This window comes from Desmodus rotundus, chromosome 1, assembly GCF_022682495.2.
Source record: "Desmodus rotundus isolate HL8 chromosome 1, HLdesRot8A.1, whole genome shotgun sequence".
In the NCBI taxonomy this organism is placed as follows: Eukaryota; Metazoa; Chordata; class Mammalia; order Chiroptera; family Phyllostomidae; genus Desmodus; species Desmodus rotundus.
This window is the reverse complement of record NC_071387.1, coordinates 112,154,505-112,173,402: the sequence shown is the minus strand read 5'-3', so window position 1 is coordinate 112,173,402 and position 18,898 is coordinate 112,154,505. Positions and strand designations below refer to the sequence as shown.

At 45.8% G+C, this 18,898-nt stretch overlaps 1 protein-coding gene and 1 non-coding gene across 2 annotated transcripts in view; both read right to left on the bottom strand.

Annotated features, from left to right (window-relative positions):
• Positions 1 to 611: 611 nt before the first annotated feature.
• LOC112315062 (U2 spliceosomal RNA) lies at positions 612 to 802 on the bottom strand. Its single transcript, XR_002975837.1, has one exon. It is a non-coding gene; the product is annotated as a U2 spliceosomal RNA (small nuclear RNA).
• Positions 803 to 1,334: 532 nt separating this feature from the next.
• The window catches only part of XYLT1 (xylosyltransferase 1), a 302,709-nt gene continuing 285,145 nt past the window's right edge, over positions 1,335 to 18,898 (bottom strand). Inside the window, exons 11-12 of the mRNA XM_053929510.1 lie at positions 17,129 to 17,462; positions 1,335 to 7,988 (exon numbers count right to left, since the gene is read on the bottom strand). Of these exons, the coding sequence (XP_053785485.1) occupies positions 7,666 to 7,988; positions 17,129 to 17,462 (657 nt within the window). The 3' untranslated portion in view covers positions 1,335 to 7,665. The remainder of the gene's footprint in view (positions 7,989 to 17,128; positions 17,463 to 18,898) is intronic.

The following is an 18,898-nucleotide window of genomic DNA, read 5'->3' as shown; positions in this document are numbered from 1 at the left end:
CCTTCTTTACCCTATTTTGTTCTAGCTGTAAATTCCCATCTGGGCCTCAGTGTCACTCTATGTCTTTAAGGATTTATAAACACTGTTAAGAGGCCAATCTAAGGATGCAGAACCAGTCCCCCCCCAATGATTTGGGAGGTCTCTTTGGGGGATAGGATACCTTGGTTCTAGTTATGTTAATTATTTTGGTAGCTTTAGGAAAATCACTTCATCCATCTGAGTTTCTGACTTTCTGACTTTTGACCTATGGAATTAAGGGGCTGAAATGTGGACTTTCCCAGAGGAACATTGGAGTTTCCATTTCTGGATGATTATTTAATATAAGACTAGCTGCTATGACAGATAAATTCTCAGTTGCATACACAGTACATGCTTATTTCTTTTCATGTCATAGTCAGTAGGTGTGACTGGCTGGGTGGCCTTCCATGTTGCTATCCGGGGGCTGCTCTTTCCATGTGGTGGCTCTCCCTCCTTTAAGTCAGGGCTCCAAGAAGAGCAGTAGAATAAACCAACTAATGAATGTCCCAAGTAAAGATGATTCAAAACATTTGAGCTTGTTAATAAGGAAAGAGAGAGAGGAGGCTCTTACGAGTTTTCTTTTTTTTTTTTTTTTTTTGTGCACTGTTCCCGGGAGTACTGCAATACCAGGTTGATGCGTGGAATGTATGGAGCAAGCTCCTATTCTACTTCCCCTTCTCAAAAATCTATTTACTGTATTGTCCTCAAGTAAAGGACATATCAGATATTAAACCTGTAAGAACAGATACTACATTTGATGGTAGCCAAAAGGTCAAGAAATGATTCTCTTGGGAAGTTTTATGGGCCAGGTCTAGAAGAGCATTAATCCATTCCACCCACATTCCATTGGCTAGAGTTGGTCACATGGCCACAACTACGCATAAGGAAGTCTGGGAAATGTAGTCTAGCTGTGTGGTGAAGAGGAAAGGAAAACACTTGCTGCATAACCAGCCAGTTGGGTATAGAACACTGTTTTCCACCTTAGATAGCAGTCCCTCCTCGCTAACTTTTTAACAAAAGGTTTAAAACCATATACTTCTGCCTCAACCAGGGAAATCATTTACAGGAGTTGAGAGATGACAGCAGGCTGGGTTAGGGAGTGTGTCTACACATCCAGGTTTTCCCAAGAGAGGCCCAGCTTATGCTTGTGGTCTCAGCATTCCTCTCAGTAAGTGCCCCCTTCATTCTCAAAAGTAACCCAGTTTGGGTGACAAATTATATAGTCACCCTAATCCTTGGGGGTGGACAGTGCAGAGGAAGGAAGAGAATGCAAGTGTGTGTGAAGATATTGCTAAAAAGAAGCCACACAGCCACTGTTTCATAAAGACAGTATTTTTTTTTTAATTTTAAAATTCTGCATCTGAAAACACAGTATGACAGAAAGCATCTATATACACCTGCAGTGTTTTTGGTATGGTACAGTATTTATTACATCCACTGTTTTCTGCAAAAAAATTTGCTTTGTCAGACAGAAACAAACTCCCCTAGACAAAAAAATACAGCTAAGGCACAATTTTGTTGTTGTTTTTCTGCTAAACAAAAAGACAGAAAAGGTGCAAAGATGGGTGGGTAGTGCCATCATTTCCGAGAATCACATTCTAATGCGAGAAAAAAGCATTCGGGTGATTGGAGCTTTGATTACTGGTCAATTTCAGATAGTTTAATATCTCTTAAAATACTCCTTTAAATAAATAGCAAAATATCTACATCTTTCAGTGTGTGCCATTTGAATTCTCTTTTTTTAAACTTTATTTACATATTCTCTCTTTTTAAAAAAATCAATACATTACAAAATATTTCTGTACAGTTTTATGCATATTATGATCTATAACAAAATAGTTATTTTTAAAAACTATATCACCACATGTCTTTGAAAAAAAATGAAGGGGACGGTAATAACTTATTATGAGGCTTCTAAAAAAATCCAAATGCTACTGATAATATAATAATATTAAGAATACAAGACAAAAAAACTACAAAGACAATTGCGCTCAATTCCAGTGAATTTCCTATGAAAACCCTGGGTTGTCTTTGGCCTCCATCAGCCCTAGAGCGATGGAGGGGAAAAGGAGGGGCTCTGAAAGTAGGGAGAGCGTGGTCCCTTGGAGAACATGACACATCTGCTGGGAATATTTAATGCTACCATTTTCCAGGCAGGAAGGACAAAAAGATAAATTGAGAAACTCTCCTGACTTACCCTTGACTGAAGTACGTAAGTCACCACGTGTTTGGGAACGGGACGGTTGGAAAGCTGGAGTTAGCACTCTGCAGGCAATGAAGCCAGCCCATATACAGCAGCAACACGCTCTGAGAGAGTGCTTCAGGAGCTGGCTGAAGTTTAGATGAGCACCCAAGCCTTCATTTTACCCATAGGAAACATTTAAGAATATTTTTCCTAAAGATGACATTTATTCCAATTTCTAAGCATCTGCAGACCACAGATTGGCCGCCCCTTGCTTAAGAGGCTCTTTCTTCTTGGATATTGGTGGAAATGGGAGGGAAAGGGAGGTTGGCTTTCCAAAAATAATTTTAAGGCCACATTTCAAAAAGGAGAACCTAAGGCTTTTGGGGGGAGGGGTGGGAGTGGGGAGAAGATACGTAAGTCAGAGGAAAGTGAGGAATGGAGAAGACGAATTAGGAATGGAGGTGGCAAGGGGCAGAACCTACTTTCCTGTGGGGTCTGTGGGCAGAGGCAGTTGGAGAGCTCCCAGCCAAGTGGATGGGGGAGGGCCACCATGTCCCTGCGTGGGCTTGGCAAGGACAGAACCAAAGACAACGTGAGGGGTGGACACAAGTGGCGCAAGAAAGCCCTCCTCAGTCTTAAGAGGTAAAAAGAAATAATACTTGAGAGAGAGAGACAGACAGACACACAGACAGACAACAGAGACGCACAGAGAGAATTTGCATAGATTGTACATTCAGCTCAAGCAGATTTGGCCACCTTTATTCCCCCTCAAGGTAAACTTCTCAGCAGACACAGTGAGGTAGCTCCTGTGGTAGACCCATAGGCAAAATAAGGTAACTGAGGCAGAAGCTGAGAGGACATCCTGTGAGTAAGCACAGCTCCAGCATGGCTTCTAAAGAAGCTTTCAGACATGTGGCAAGCTGGCTCCTAGAACCTGGGACTTGGAGAAAGCCGGGCTGTTCACACACACCACCCTCTCCTCCTTGACCTCCCTGCCTGGGTGAGATGGAATTCCCAAAGATGTGACCCAGGCAGCGTGGACCTCCTTAGGTGTAAGGGACAACAGCTGGGGTCTCCAAATTCTGTCCTTCTTCCCTTTGGCACAAACTGTGTTGGGACCAGGAAAGCTGAACAAGCTAGTTCTCCTGGGACACCTCCTCTTTGGGGCTGTTTCTTTAGGATGGGAATGACTAGAAAGAGATTCCTGTTCCCTTAAGACTTCAACATGAGCTATTATTTTTGCTCTTTCTTAATGCTGGCTTTTCTCTCCTCGCCCGGGCAATGCCCTGCCTCCTTTTAAACCACCTCTCTGGAGTGAACTTGCCGCCAATGCACAGGCTGAACTGTGGAATTTTTCTTTGCCCATCCTCTGTTTAAAAAGAAAATTGCTGACATTGATGCCCTGGCTAGTGTGGCTCAGTGGAGTGAGTGCTGGCCTGTGAACCAAAAGGTTGCTGGTTCGATTCCCAGTCAGGGCACATGCCTGGGATGCAGGCTGGGTCCCCAGTTGGGGCTATGTGAGAGGCAACCGATTGATCTCTCACACGTCGATGTTTCTCTCCCTCTCTTCCCTTCCCCTCTTTACTTACATTGAAAATCTGATTTCCTATTAAAATCTGGATCTCTGGCTGATCAGACTGGGAGATTCTGCTGTGCATGCCTGCATTCTCATAGGCACCGCCAGGCTGGGGCTGAGTAGCAGCTGCTCCTGTTGAACGGGTCATGTGTGTGTCAGCAGACCACAGTCCCCACCACTCCCTACTGTGCTGACCAACAGCTTCACTCCTCTGTGTTAATGTCCCGGACCCCATAGGCATTTGTGACCTTGGCAACCTTGGCCATAGGCAGCCTCTTTGATCTGGCAGATCTTTGCCAACAGCTGTCTCTAGTATATCCCCCTTAGATGCTGCCTGGGAGCTTGTGTCCTGAGTTTCCCAATGAACTTGGTTGTGAAAGGGGTCTTCACTCACATCCCACACCCAGCAGCTACTGCTCTCCTCTATTCTGAACTTTCTCTGCAAAGGGATCCAGGTTCCAGCCAGTGACCTCCTTGCACTTGGAAACCAGAGAACCAGAAGAAAGCACAGACCACACAACACAAACATATGCCCAGAGTAGCTGCAGTCTGCACCTTTTGCAGGCTTGTGTGGCCTTGCTTAGCCTCTCTAAACTCCACTTCCATTTTAAAAAGTTCAGCTAACATGGGGAAATGAAGTCACAATGACTCCTGATCTGATCAGAAAGGCCTTTCTCCAAAGGGAGGAATGTGTGGATGTGTCAGAACACAGGGGGCCCTGGGAATTGCTCACTCTGCCTTCAAGACATGGTGCTTTGTGCATGGCCTCGGAAGTGGGGCCTGGGAGGGCCCGGTGAGGAGGAAGTGCCTTCTGAATTCCCTATCTGCCCGAATGTCAACTGGGCTGGCTGGGAAATCGTCCCGTGTGCCACAGCCTACAGAATGCTTCCTTCTCCCACTCAAACTGACCCCAAGCTCCACCTTTCAGTTTGACTGTAGTCCTAGGACCTGGCCGATGACTCTGCCCCCAGTCACTATGCTTCTGCAGACTGGGACAGGGTTTCTGGAGACCTGTCACCTGTTTTTAAAACCCTCAGGCAACCATTGCTGCAGGCTACCAGAACAATGGCCTCTAACAAATAAATCATTCTCAGGCAGATTTAAAAAATGACTTAAACTATTTTCCCTGGAAAAGATCACTTTTTCTCAAAATACACTAGGTTTTGTTTGCAATTCTGTCTCTCTCTCTTTCAACTAAATGTAACATCTGCAAAGTTATTCTCTGTCCAGAAACAAAGGATATTAAGCAGCTGGGTGACTGCTCAGTGTTCCAGAGTTCACTGCAGGGAGTGGAGATTAAAGCCCAGGACAGGGACAGGGTGGGGATGTCCCCAGAGTAAGCCAGCTCTGCCACTTCTCCACTTGTCCCAGGGTGGGGACAAAAGTCAGCCATGGCAGTGGGCGCAGGAAGGCCGTGTAGGAGCCAGCAGGCACACACTATGCACGGAGGTATGTCAGGGCTGGGCCCTCACAGCCACTGCAAATCACTCTGTGAAAACTCTGAGACCTAGGGGCCTGGTAAGAAGGGTGAAAGGAGGTTCCCCAGGCGGTGCTGATAGGCACAGGAACACTGGCCAGAGTCAGAAGCTGGAGGGTGTGGCACAGGCCTCCCAGCTTCTAAGTCCATTTGGAGATCAGAGGGGCCTTCTGAGAACGCCACTCTGAGGTTCCTGTTGACAGTGGCCATCTCCTGAGCTCTCTTGGCCTGGTCTGACTGCCTACCCTCTTCCTCAAATGGATTTCTTGATTTCTTTTCCTCCCGGGCTTGGAAGCAGCCTATTTCCCTCTGTCACTTTGTCATGTTGCATGGAGCTTCATGGTTAGACTGGCTGAGGAAGGTCAGCAAGGTAGGGAGCAGGGATGGCCCAAGTTCTCCCTCTACAAGTGGTCAGCCAGTCCTGCCCCTGTGCCTGGGGGGCGGTGTGGGGATGGCTCAAGAATTCCAGCACCCCCAGAATTGGAGGCCTAGATGAGGCTAACACCTGTATGAAGAAAAGCGAGTATCCAGTGCTCCCCAAGTTACTCCACATTAGCCAGTGGATGCTGCTGGTTGAAGCATTTTCCTCCTGGTGTCCAACACCCCTGCTGCCCTCTGAGGACATGGAGACTGTAGGGCAGACACACAGAGAGAAACTGAGAGAGAAACTGAGAGAGAGAGAAAGAGAGAGAGAGAGAGAGAGAGAGAGAGACACTAACAGGTGGAGAAGAGTAAGAGGAGGGGAAGGGCTGGTGGGGGGCCTTTAGTGAATAAAGGCAACTTCAGTTAGTAAGATAACATAATTGATAAGCTGCAAAACAGCACCTACTAATTAGCCATTGACTAAAACATATAAATAATAAATATCTAAAGTGTCCTTTCTTTATATCCTCCATGGCCCATAGGACATCCTGCCTTGGTGGGTGGGGGGGATGGGGTAGCTTCAGGGGCAACAGCTGAAAGGTCATCGAGGGAACTGAAGTACCTTCAAACTCAGGCAGGAGAGACACACCCAGGACTGGCTCTCCTGGGAAGGACAGTTTGCAACCAGGGGTGGGTCTTTGTCCATGGGAACCCTGTCTGTTGGGGGAGGGTGGGACCAGAGGAGGAAGGGGGCCTCTGGTGGGGCTCTCAGAGGAGCAGGGGGGCTCTCCAAGAGGCACATGGCAAGGAAACCCTCCAGGTTTCTGGTAACTTGAGCCATTTGAATAATACGATTGTTTAGGTTTTAAACCACCAGATGCTCAAGCTTCCCACTTTTACACGGCATGTCAGGTGGGCCTCTTGGCATCTCAGATAAGGAAGGGCATGAATTTAAAAAACCAAATCGGAAATGCTTTTTCCTTGATGTGGAAAGTCTGGTCCATGAGACGTGGTCACTCCCAACAGCACCGAGTGTGCGGTTCACAAAGCTCTGGGGCTCCTGACCTCAGAACGGAAAGGCTCAGGCAGGTGATGGATGCTGCTGTGCTGCCCAGCTCAGGAGTTTTGCTCCAAACAATCTCTATATGAGTTTCATGGCCATCAACCCCTGTGTTCCCACTGTCAAGGATCAACAAGGTCATGGTTTTGGTCTCCTGGCTCATGAGTGGCTGGAGACTCAAAGTTCATCATCATCCCATTTTTCCTCGAAGGAGGGTGGCCTGGAACCCAGGACATTGGCAGTCACAGTTCGGTGGACCTCAGCCATGTCACACCAAAAGGCTTTCCTGCTCATCTAGTTACTAAGAACGGCTGGTGGGAGGCTTCAAGCCACCCTGAGTCGGCTGCCTCCCTGGAGAGGGGCTCATGAGCACGACTTTCTGTGGCCTATCATTTCAGGGCTGGCACAAGGGTTCCTCTGGACCAGAGGGGTGGAACAATGAGCCGAAGGGTGGGGCTGGAGATCAAACCCACCATCTGGGCAGTGCTTTTCAAACTGGGTTTTGCAGAGCCCTTAGGTTCTGAAGAGGTACCTTAGGAGATGCCCTTGGCAAAGGGACTGCCTGGTGGGCTGAGCTTTGAGAAAGAACCTCCCTCTCCCCAGCTTCAACCAGAGCAGCTGGATTTCATCTGCGCCTTGATTCCACCCATGACTGCGCCTAGTAAACAAAGTTCTGCTGCTCAAAGTAAAAGTTTGAGAATTACTTGTCTGGGGAGTTTGGGTCATTGGAGGGGGAAGACAAGGACCCTGTAGGACTTGAGGATCAGCCAGAAGAGGTAAGCCCACGCCCCCAGGAGCCAGCTTGCCAAATGCAGGTCATTGGCAGACCCTGCTTTGGCCTCAGAACCTCCCTTCTCCATCATTCTATGGCTAGGAGAGCCCCTCCCACAAAAGGCACCCCCTGGGTGGGAGGCCACGGTCCAGGCCCCACCGGCCCTCTGGCTGTGTTCCCTTTAACATCCGCTGGGACCCACAAATGCCTGGTGCTACCTGAGCCGGCCATCGGGTTTGACCGCCCCCAGTTCCGACTTGGGGTCAGGGCTGAAGGAACTCCAGGCCGTCTGGCTGCAGGTCTGCATGACTGGGCAGGCAGTGGGGCCTGTGGCACAGATGTCCATGGCGGTCCACATCCCGCCCACCAGTGAGTCCAGCCAGTGCTCCAGCGCAGTGCCAGTGGAGGCCGCGTTCCTCTGGGCCTGCTCCACATGGGCGGGGCTGATGGGCAGGCTGAGGACGGGGTTCAGACTCTGGAAGCTCTGCTCCATGTAGGCGCTGCGGTGCGGCCCGTTGTGCAGCTTTAGTGCCTCCTCTGAAAGCAAAGGGGACCATCACATTATTAGGAGAGCCACGAACCTGGCACCTACTATGTGCCCAGCACCATGCTGGGCACTGGTGCAGCACCACTTAATTCACAGGACAATCTCATAAGGAAGTTATTTTTGCAGTCCCATTGTACAGATGAAGAAACTGAGCCTGCAACAGTTATAAGTCTGCTTTAGAGCACAGCAAAGTTCATTTATTCATTCAGCACATGTTTACGCAGCACCTCCTATAGTCCAGGCATTCACTCATTCATTTGATAAAGATTTATTAAGTTCCAGACTCTATTATATGGGGTTCAGAGAACCAGACAGTCAAGGAGATTGCAATCCAGTAGGTTATCCTGATGACAATAAAAGAATAAACAAATAGATAGCCGAGAGCAAGCAGAAGGAAGGAAATAACCAAGATCAGAGCAGAATTAAATGACACAGAGACTAAAAGCACAATTCGAAGGATCAATGAATCCAGGAGCTGGTTCTTTGAAAAGATAAACAAAATTGACAAGCCTTTAAGCAGGCTCATCAAGAAAAAAAGAGAGAGGATCCAAATAAACACAATTAGAAATGAAAGAGGAGAGATTACAACTAATACCACAGAAATACAAAGGATTGTAAGAAATTACTACGAAGAACTGTATGCCAGGAAATTTGAAAACCTAGGTGAAATGGACAAATTTCTAGAAAAACATAATCTTCCAAAACTGAATGAAGAAGAAGCAGAAAACCTGAACAGACCAATAACAGCTGACAAAATTGAAGCAGTCATCAAAAAACTCCTGACACACAAAAGCCCTGGACTGGATGGTTTCACAGGAGAATTCTACAAAGCATTTAAGGAAGAGCTAACCCCTATCCTTCACAGGCTATTCAAAAAAATCCAAAATGATGGAAGACTCCCAAACTTTTTCTATGAAGCTAGCATCATTCTAATCCCAAAACCAGATAAAGACACAACCAAGAAAGAAAACTTCAGGCCAATATTGCTGATGAACATAGACGCTAAAATCCTCAACAAAATATTGGCAAAACACATCCAGGAATACATTAAAAAGATCATACACCACGACCAAGTGGCATTCACCCCAGGGATGCAAGGATGATACAATATTCGCAAATCAATAAATGTAATACATCACATAAACAACAGCAAAGACAAAAATCACATATCAAATCAATAGATGCGGAAAAAGTATTTGATAAGATACAGCCCCCATTTATGATAAAAACACTCAGCAAAGTGGGAGTAGAGGGATCATTCCTCAACATAATAAAGGCCATAGTTGAGAGACCTACAGCCAACATCATACTCAATGGACAAAAACTAAAATCTTTCTCACTAAGATCAGGAACAAGACAAGGTTGTCCAATTTCACCACTTCCATTCAGCATAGTATTGGGAGTTTTAGCCACAGCAATCAGACAAGAAAAGGAAATAAAAGGCATCCAAATTGGAAAGGAGGAAACAAAACTGTCATTGTTTGCAGATGACATGATAGTGTACATAGAAAATCCTATAGAGTCCACCAAAAAACTGCCCAATCTAATAAGTGAATTTGGCAAAACAGCAGGATACAAAGTCAATATCCAGAAATCAAAGGCAACAATGAAACATCAGAAGCAGAAATCAGGAAAAAAATCCCTTTTGATATAGCAACAAGAAAAATAAAATACCTATGAATAAACCTAACCAAGGAGGTAAAAGACCTGTATGCAGGAAACTACACAACACTGAAGAAAGAAATCAAGGAGGACACAAACAAATGGAAATATATACTGTGTTCATGGATCAGAAGAATTAATGTCATCAAAATGTCCATACTACCCAAAGCAATTTATAGATTCAATGCAATACCTATTAAAGTACCCATGACACATTTCACAGATATAGAATAAAGACTTCAAAAATTTATATGGAACCATAAACGACCCTGAATAGCTGCTGCAATTTTGAGAAAAAAGAGCAAAGTAGGAGGGATCACAGTACCTGATACCAAACTGTATTACAAGGCCACTGTAATCAAAACAGCCTGGTAGTGGCATAAAAACAGACAGATGAATGGAACAGAACAGAGAGCCCAGAAATAAACCCAAGTCTCTACGGTCAATTAATTTTCAACAAAGGGGGCAGCAGTATAAAATGGAATAAAAGTTCCAAATGGAAAAGCTCTTCAACAAATGGTGTTGGGAGATCTGGACAGCTACATGTAAAAAAATGAAACTCAAGCACCAACTTACACCATACACAAAAATAAATTCAAGGTGGATAAAAGACTTAAATATAAGTTGTGACACCATTAAAGTCCTAGAGGAGAACATAGGTAGGAAAATCTCAGATATTTCACACAGCAGTATTTTCACTGATATGTTCTCTACAGCAAGGGACATAAAGGAAAGAATAAACAAATGGGATCTCATCAAAATGAAAATCTTCTGCATGGCTAAAGAAAACAGTATTAAAATAAAAAGAGAACCAACCATATGGAAAAACATATTTGCCAATGATACCTCAGACAAGGGTTTAATCTCCAAAATATATAAAGAACTCATGACTCCACTCTAAGAAGACAAAAAACCCAATTAAAAAATGGGCAAAGGACTTGAACAGACACTTCTCCAAGGAGGACATACAGAGGTTCCAGAGACATATGAAAAGATGCTCAGTATTACTAGCTATCGGAGAGACGCAAATTAAAACCACAATGAGATACCACCTCACACTGGTCAGAATGGTCAACATATACACAGCAACAAACAAATGTTGGAGAGGTTGTGAAGAAAAGGGAACCCTAGTGCACTGTTGGTGGGATTGCAGACTGGTGCAACCACTATGGAAAACAGTATGGAATTTCCTCAGAAAACTAAAAATGGATCTGCCTTTTGACCCGGCAATTCCACTGCTAGGATTATATCCTAAGAACCCTGAAACACCAAATCCAAAAGAATCTATGCACCTCAATGTTCATAGCAGCACAATTTACAATAGCCAAGGCTGGAAGTAACCTAGGTGCCCATCAGTAAATGAATGGATCAAAAAACCGGTACATTTACACAATGGAATTCTATGCAGCAGAAAGAAAGAAGGAGCTCCTGCCCTTTGCAACAGCATGGATGGAACTGGAAAGCATTATGCTAAGTGAAATAAGCCAGGTAGTGAAAGACAAATACCATATGATCTCACCTTTAACAGGAACCTAATCAACAAAACAAACAAACAAGCAAAGTATAACCAAAGACACTGAAATTGAGAACAGTTTGACAGTGACCAGAGGGGAGAGTGGAGGGAATTTCAGGGGAAAAGGGTGAAGGGTTTGTAGGAACAATTATAAAGGATACATGGACAATGACAGGGTGGCAGGGTGGGGGTGGAAACGGGAGGGAGGTGGGGAGGGCTGGGGATTAGGTTGGGGTTGGGGGAAAAGGAAGAGAACTGTACTGTACTTGAACAACAATAAAATTTAAAAAAAGAATAAACAAGTAAATAAATAAGGTTGTTTCAGTTAGTGATAAGTGTCATGAAGGGAATACATGGGGTACTGAGTCATAGCAGGGGGTTGGCACACTATGGCCCTTGGGCCATATCTGGTCCCCAATCTGTTGTTGTAAATGAAGTTTTATTGGAGCATGGTTATGCTCGTTTGGGTAGATATTGTCTGTGGTTGCTTCTGTGCTGTCACAGCAGAACTGAGTAGTTGAGGCAGAGACTGTAAGTGGCCCACAAACCCCAATATGTTTACTATTTAGCCCTTTACAGTAAAAGCCTTCCAATCCCTGGGTTACGGAGTGGCAAGGGTATTTATTTAATTTAATTCATTATTATTTTTTGCTTTTATGGACTCCAGAGAGAGGGGAAAGAAAGGGAGAGAAACATTGATGTGAGAGGGAAATATTGATCGGTTGCCTCTTGCACGCTCTCCAACTGGGGATGAACCCACATGTGACCTGGGCATGTACCCTGAGCAGGAATAGAACCTACTACCTTTTGGTTTGAGAGATGATGCCCAATCAACTGAGCCACACTGGCCAGGGCAAGGGTGTTTATTTCAGATGAGGTGAGTGAGGGAAACCCTGCTGAGGAGGTGACATCTGTGCTGAGAGCTGATTACTGTGAAGGAAGAAAGAAGCCACATACAGATCTTGGGGAAGACAATTCTGGGCAGAGGGATTAGTGACCACAAAGCCTCATTAAGCATCTTCTGCCAAATCACATAGGCAATGAGAGTCGGAGCTGGGGTATGAATTAGGTCTGTTGATATAAAAGCCTGGTGAGAAGCACTGCTCTTGGCGGCTGAGTGCCCATAGTGAACTCTGCATAAGCCACGATTTCTGCTTTGTTCCCAGATGTGGTGCATGAACAGCCCACAGGGAAGTGTCCTGGGAAGCAGGATGCTTGGACCAGAATAGGGTGGGGTGGGAGGTCCCACTGGCTCTCACACCTCTGCCTTGTTGAGCAACCATGCCTCAGGCAGAGCACAGGGACTTCAATCAGGCTGTCTGGGTCTAAATTGCCACATCCCACATGTTAGGTGTGTGACTTCTGACTTCAATGCCCGGTGCTTCAGTTCCCTTGTCAATAAAACGGGAGGGGTACTAATACCTTCCTTATAGCTTCATGACGATGAGATGTGCTGACTCACACACAGTGCTTGAAATGGCGCCCAGCGTATACTAAGCACTTGGAAAGGTTTAGCTAGAATGACTATTGTTGGTATTATTTGGACACAATAAACACACACACTCATGCACACATCTACTGGGCTGGTGTTATTATACCCATTTTACAGACGGGGAAGCGAGAGTAACCATGTTAGAGACAGATCTGGAGTTATATCTAAGACTGCTGACTACTCCAAAGCCGGTGTTCGTCCTCATGATAATCTACTGCAGGCTCGTCCACCAGCTGGAAGCTAAAGCAATATTTTTGGTTTTGTTTTTTTTTCATCTGGGAGTCAGTCTTTCAAAGATTTGGTTTACCCATCTGTAAAAAGGAGACACTCATCCTTGCACCAAGTGGACCCACTGGGCTGGCAAGAGACTCAGATTGAAGTTCACGTGCATTGTCAACAGGAAAGGAACATATAAATGAGAGGCACTATGACTGCTTCCAGGACTCAGCCATGTGTAAGCAGAAAGTGTAGCCATCTGGGCTGAGGAAAGAAGCCAGCCATTTCTATTTTGAAGAAGTTCTTACTCATTGCTTATTTTATTGTCAAACACAAAAATACGTATATTTAAAAATACCAGCTAATGATTCTGGTGAGAATTAGAAGAACCTCCTTATGAGACACAGTGGTGTTCAAAAGACAATGCTTCCTGCTTGCTTGACAGTGCCTGTCACCCTCAGTGGCAACCAGGACAGCCCGAAGAGTCAGCAGATTATTTTCTAATATGTGTGGCTGTAAGTGAGGAAGGAGGAGGAAGAAAGACCATATATATGCCTGCTCTTCTAAACACAATGGGAAAACCAGTAAAATTAAAAATATGCCTTGACTAACACAGACAGAAAAGTCACACCTGTTTCCAATGCTTCAGGAAGCTAAGGGGCTGGGCTCTGTGGTTTGGAGGGCAGCAAGTGGGAGAAAGGAGACTAGCAGGCATGAGCATATACCTTGTCTTGCTGTGATGTGGCCCAGCTTCTCCCTTTCAAGTTAGGTCAGTCCCTGTCTATCAGTCTGGTCCTAGCCCATCGCTCCCTGAGGCTGGCAGACAGGGTGGGCAGCTCCTGTAGAATTTACCAGGAGAACAGAGTCTGTTCTCTTTGGTACAGGTCTAACATCTCTACTTGAGCCTCTCAATGCCTCCATCTTGCAGATGGGAAGTTGGGAGACACCCAAACCGACAAAACAGAGGGCATGCAGAGTGAAGAGAGCAGATAAGGCCCTGGCCAGGTGGCTCAGTTGATTGGAGCCTTGCCCTGTACACCAAAAGGCTGCGGGTTTGATCCCTGGCTGGGACACACACGCGAGGCAACAAATCGACATTTCTCTCACGTTGATGTTTCTCTCTCTCTCTCTTCCTCTCTCTCTAAAATCAATAAACATAGTCTTGGGATGAGGATTTAAAAAAATAAAGAGAGCAGCTAACAAACATCTGAAAGCAAAGATCGTGGTTGGTGCAGCAAACCCTTGTGAAAAGTGAGGTTAATGTGGGGTGTGCTCTTACAGCATCAGCCTGCAGTGCTCGCCTCTGTAATTAAATTTCCCTCAATTCCACCTCATCAGATTTCTAGAGATTACTAGGGACGCATCAATAGCAAATTACTCTTGATGAATCATTTTACAAATTGCATGGCTCCCACCTTCCTATTCCCTGTCACTGGAGCATCGTTATCAGATACAATTACCGATGGCGGAGGGGGGTGAAGGGGTGCTCCCAATGGGGTAAAATGACCTCTGGCTCATGCTGGGCATGGCGGGGAGGGGGGAAGCCTTACCCTCCTCAGAAACTCCAGAAAATAACTTGAAGCCTCAGGACCCAGTGAAGGGTCCCGGGCTATTTTACTGGGCTGGGGGTGGATTCAGGACCACTCCTTCGTTCTGTCCAACAGGTACATCCGACACAGAGGAGGCTGCCATCTCCATCACTCTCCTCCACATCTGACTGTGGGAATCCTGAGGGGTTCTAAGGACGTGAACCTGATCAAGGGACCCTTGAGCGCCCTAAGTGGCTGGACGCTGGCCCAGACAGTTCTGGAGGAGCTATTTTTTGTCTGTTTCAGAGAGGTGTGGAGGAGCAGTCTTTTATCTCCAGAAAACGTGAGGTCTCTATCTTTCTGCTTGCTCAGCACAGAAACTTAGCAGAAGTCGACAGAATTCACTTCAACAGTCCCTTTGTTTAGAACTCCAGGCACCCCTCCCCATATCTGTGTCCCCCTCTCCTTGTACCACTGGCTAAATGTCACCCAGCTCAGAGCTCTTAGCTAACAGAGGCTGTAATCGTTTCTGGCTTCTGGCTTTGCAATCTGTTGGGTGGAGACGGACAATCTCAAGTACCGAGAGACTAGAGATCCTGTTTTTAGGAATCCATCTCATGGATGTATCTGCATGGGCACGTATAGTTTTAGGTTCAAGAATCTTCTTTGCAGTGTTATCTATGACAACAAGGACAGAAGCTATGTGTCTACCAATGGGGACAGATAGATTGGGGCTCCTTAAGCCAAAGCAATGGTCTGCAGCTGGTGGCTTTATCTATGCTGACTTGGAAAGTGAACAAAGCAAGTTTTACTACAAAATGTATCATTCTGTCTTTACAAAACGACGATGTTGTGCGTTTATGTGTATGTTTTAAAAAGCACTGAGAAACCTCTAGAAGGATGCAAAGCAAGCTCTTGGCAGTGGTTACTCCTGGAGGTAGGACTGAGTGGGCAGGAAGACGTTGCCAGTGACAAAAGGAGAGGAGGAAACAGAAAAATGTAGCCCTTTTGGATGAAAAAAACCCAAAAATTCAGGCATGGCAGAGGCTGGTTATCCCTCTCTCTGGCCTACATGCTCAGTGGAAACCACCATCCTGAATTGTGTTCATAATTCCCTTAATATCCTCTCAGTTTTCTGCAGACACATACATCCTGAACTAATATACTGTTGGCTTGTTCTGATTTTAAACTTTAAACACCTGTACCATCATTATGATTCCTTGCATGGTGGTTTCCCCTCAATATTATGCCTTAGAGACTCATTCAATGTTCCATCATCAATGTTCACTGCTGTGTAGAGCTCCACTGTCTGCCCAGGCCACATACTGCGTAGCCATTCAAGTAGCAGACATGCGGACTGTTTCCAGTTCAGTGCTGTTATGAACACTTCTGCTCCATTTCTGCCCAGGTCTCTAGAGCACATACCTAGGGGTGGAATTTCTATGGGGTAGGGTGCATGGACATTCAACTTCACTAGGAAATACTAAACCACCTTCCAAGCTCATTTCATCATGTTACCTCCCAGCAGACCAAATGGACGGTTACTAACCTCCAGCCTTCCCGCCACGATGCGACGCATACTGTCCAACCTTCCAATGTGTCCCAACAGGATGGGGGTGAAGTGGGGTCTCTTTCTGCTTTTAATTTATATTTCTTTCATTATTCATAAGGCTGAGCATCTTTTTATATGTGTGTGGGCCATCTATGCTCTCTTCTTATTTTTTTTTCACTTTACAACAGAGGTTAATAATCATTTTTTCTATAAAAGGTCAGCTAGCAAATAATTTTGGCTTTGTGGGTCGTGTAGTTTCTGTCACAACCATTCCAGGATGCCGCTGTAGCCCCAAAGCAGACAGAGTCAATATGTAAATGAATGCGTGTGACTATGTTCCAATAAAGCCTTATTTTCTTTCTTTTTTTTTCTGCATTTTTATAAAACTTGATAAAAATAAAACCTTATTTTCAAAAACAAGAAGTAGGCCAGACTTGGCCTGTGGCTTATAGCTTGTCCTAATTTATGGAATCTCTTTATATATTCTGAATATGAGCACTTTTTTATGTGTGGTACATATTTTCCAGTAGTATGTGGTATGTCGTTTCACCTCATGCAGCGATTTTCAACATTTTTCACCTCATGGCACACATAAACAATTCTGCGGCACACCCAAAAAATATGTATATATATTTTACTGATCTGACAAAAAAAAAGGTATAATTTTGATTCATTCACAGCAGATGGCTGTTGTGTTGGCTGCTGTCATTTTTTTACTTGACAATTGAAAAGAGGTCAGTGCCCCTGACTAAGTAGTCAGGTACTGCATGTTTTAAAAGCCTTGTGGTGCACCGGTTGAAAATCGTTGATCTTGTGTATCGTACTTTTGATGAACATAATTTCCTCTTTTAATTCTTATTTTTTAAACAGTGAACGAGATTTGTCGAAACTCAGTATCTGCCTGGGTTTATTTTCCATCGTGTCTTCAATATGATCAGGGCCTTCTGGGAGTCCAATCGGAGAGCATCTAATAAAAAAGTATCTAATTTACGGTCACCTCAGTGTGTAGGTAGAAAAGCACATATTGAGAGCAGAAAGCATTGTTCTTCTCAAAAGCGGTCCCCTTCCCCCACATCTGGGCAGCACTGCCCGCTCAGGCCAAGAGCCCACTGGGCCTCGGGCATGGAACATCTTCCCCCCAGAGACACTACACTGGGAGCACTCACCTGGCTTGATGGGCTGCCTGTTGGAGAAGGTCAGAGGTGCGATGAGGAATTTGGTCTCTGCAACTGGCACCCAGTGGTGGAGAATTTTCACTGTCCATACCCCAGGCCTCAGGGGCAAGTTCAAAGGGGGCTTGTAGTGGGTGAATTCAGCAGTGGACTCAATCAGGATGTCATAGGTGGCTGCGATGATGTTGACGGGATCCACCCAGACAACGGTCACAGTCACGTTGGGGCCCTTCCCCCACTTCTGCATGCCCACCGGCTCGTCCATGGGCCCCAGGAGACCCCCAAAGTTGCGGAAGAGCCGCTCCTTGGCATCCCAGTCAGTGCCGACCTGAAACAGGAGAGTGAGTCCTGAAATCACCGACCCTGTGCGAGGATGCTGGGTTCCGGAAAGGCCTAGGATCCTGCTTACTGGGTTTCATGTACTCATTTTACAGATGAAGACATGGGGAAGCCGAGGTTCCATTTAAGTTACGTGCTCAAGGTCGGACAGGCAGTGAGCAGAAGTTTTGGGATTTGGACCCAGGTTGGGGGATTATAAGGCCTGTGATCCGTTCACTAAACCTTTGGGCCTTTTGTGTCGGCACATGGTATGTGCTTTGGGAAAAAATGTGCACCGAATGAATGACTGCTTGCAGGCCATTCTGAGGAACCATACCCCCTGCCATTCAACAGGTACAGCTGGTTTCCACTTTGCTCTTTGGGTTCCCAGATTATGTGCCTCCATTTAGTGTGATTGTTCTGAACAAGACTGGAGCTCAGGTTTTGGAGCTGCCATGTCATAAGCCAAAAAAAGAGAGGGTCCCTCAGCATCACCTGTCATTGGCGGGAGTTCACATGGGCTTTCTGAGGAAGAGACAGCTCTGGCCTCCATAAAGCTTTCTGAGCCGTACCTCAGGGATGGGAGATGGTTGTACAATCCATCCTTCCTGCCAGCCAGTGAATTCATGGCTTTGACCCTCCACGAATCCACTCTCGCCTTTCCTCCTTCCACTTCGGTCACCGGCAGTCTAGTCTCCACACAGTTAGCCAAAAAGACCTTGTGAATTGTCCTCAAACTGCTCAAACCCCTGTGCCTGGGTCCCCTGCTCTCTCGTGGTGCCAGCCCTGTGCTTGGCATGCAGCGGGTGCTCAGTCAATTTCTGCTGCGTGAACAACTCGACAACAAAATGAATGGACCACAAGATCCCTGATACTGAGCTCTGTTGCTGTGTCAGATCAAATTAAATTAGGGCCTTCTGCTCCCCAGGAGTTTTAATTTAGTGCTTTTGAAGACACAGCATGGGGCATGCTGGTAGCAGATAATGAGCACACTACTAGGCTTGCACTGCTTCTGCGGTCGTTCCATGAGCAGCATGTCCAATGTGTTTGTCTGCAGGTCAGGGTGCAGGTGGGGGTGTAAACATCTACAGCCTGAGAAGAGCCCACAGGTACGGCGCAGGCAGGAGCTGGCTTCCCTTCTCCTTGTTCTCACCACAAGTCACTGTGTCCACTCTTTCCCCAGAGCACAGAGCTCCATGGCTAGGATGTACTGAGAGCTCATGCCAGGCATAATGCTAAATGCCTGGATGCATCAACTCATTTAACACTCAGTTCCAGGTGCACGAAGAGGAGACTCTTGTCATTGTCCCCATTTTACAAAAGAGGAAACGGAGGCTCAGAGTGGTTAGATAACTTGCTATGGTCAGTGAGGGGCAAAGTCACAGGGGGACACAGGAATTCTGACCCCAAAGGCTGTGTGTGTTCTTATCTACTCTTCTACGTATT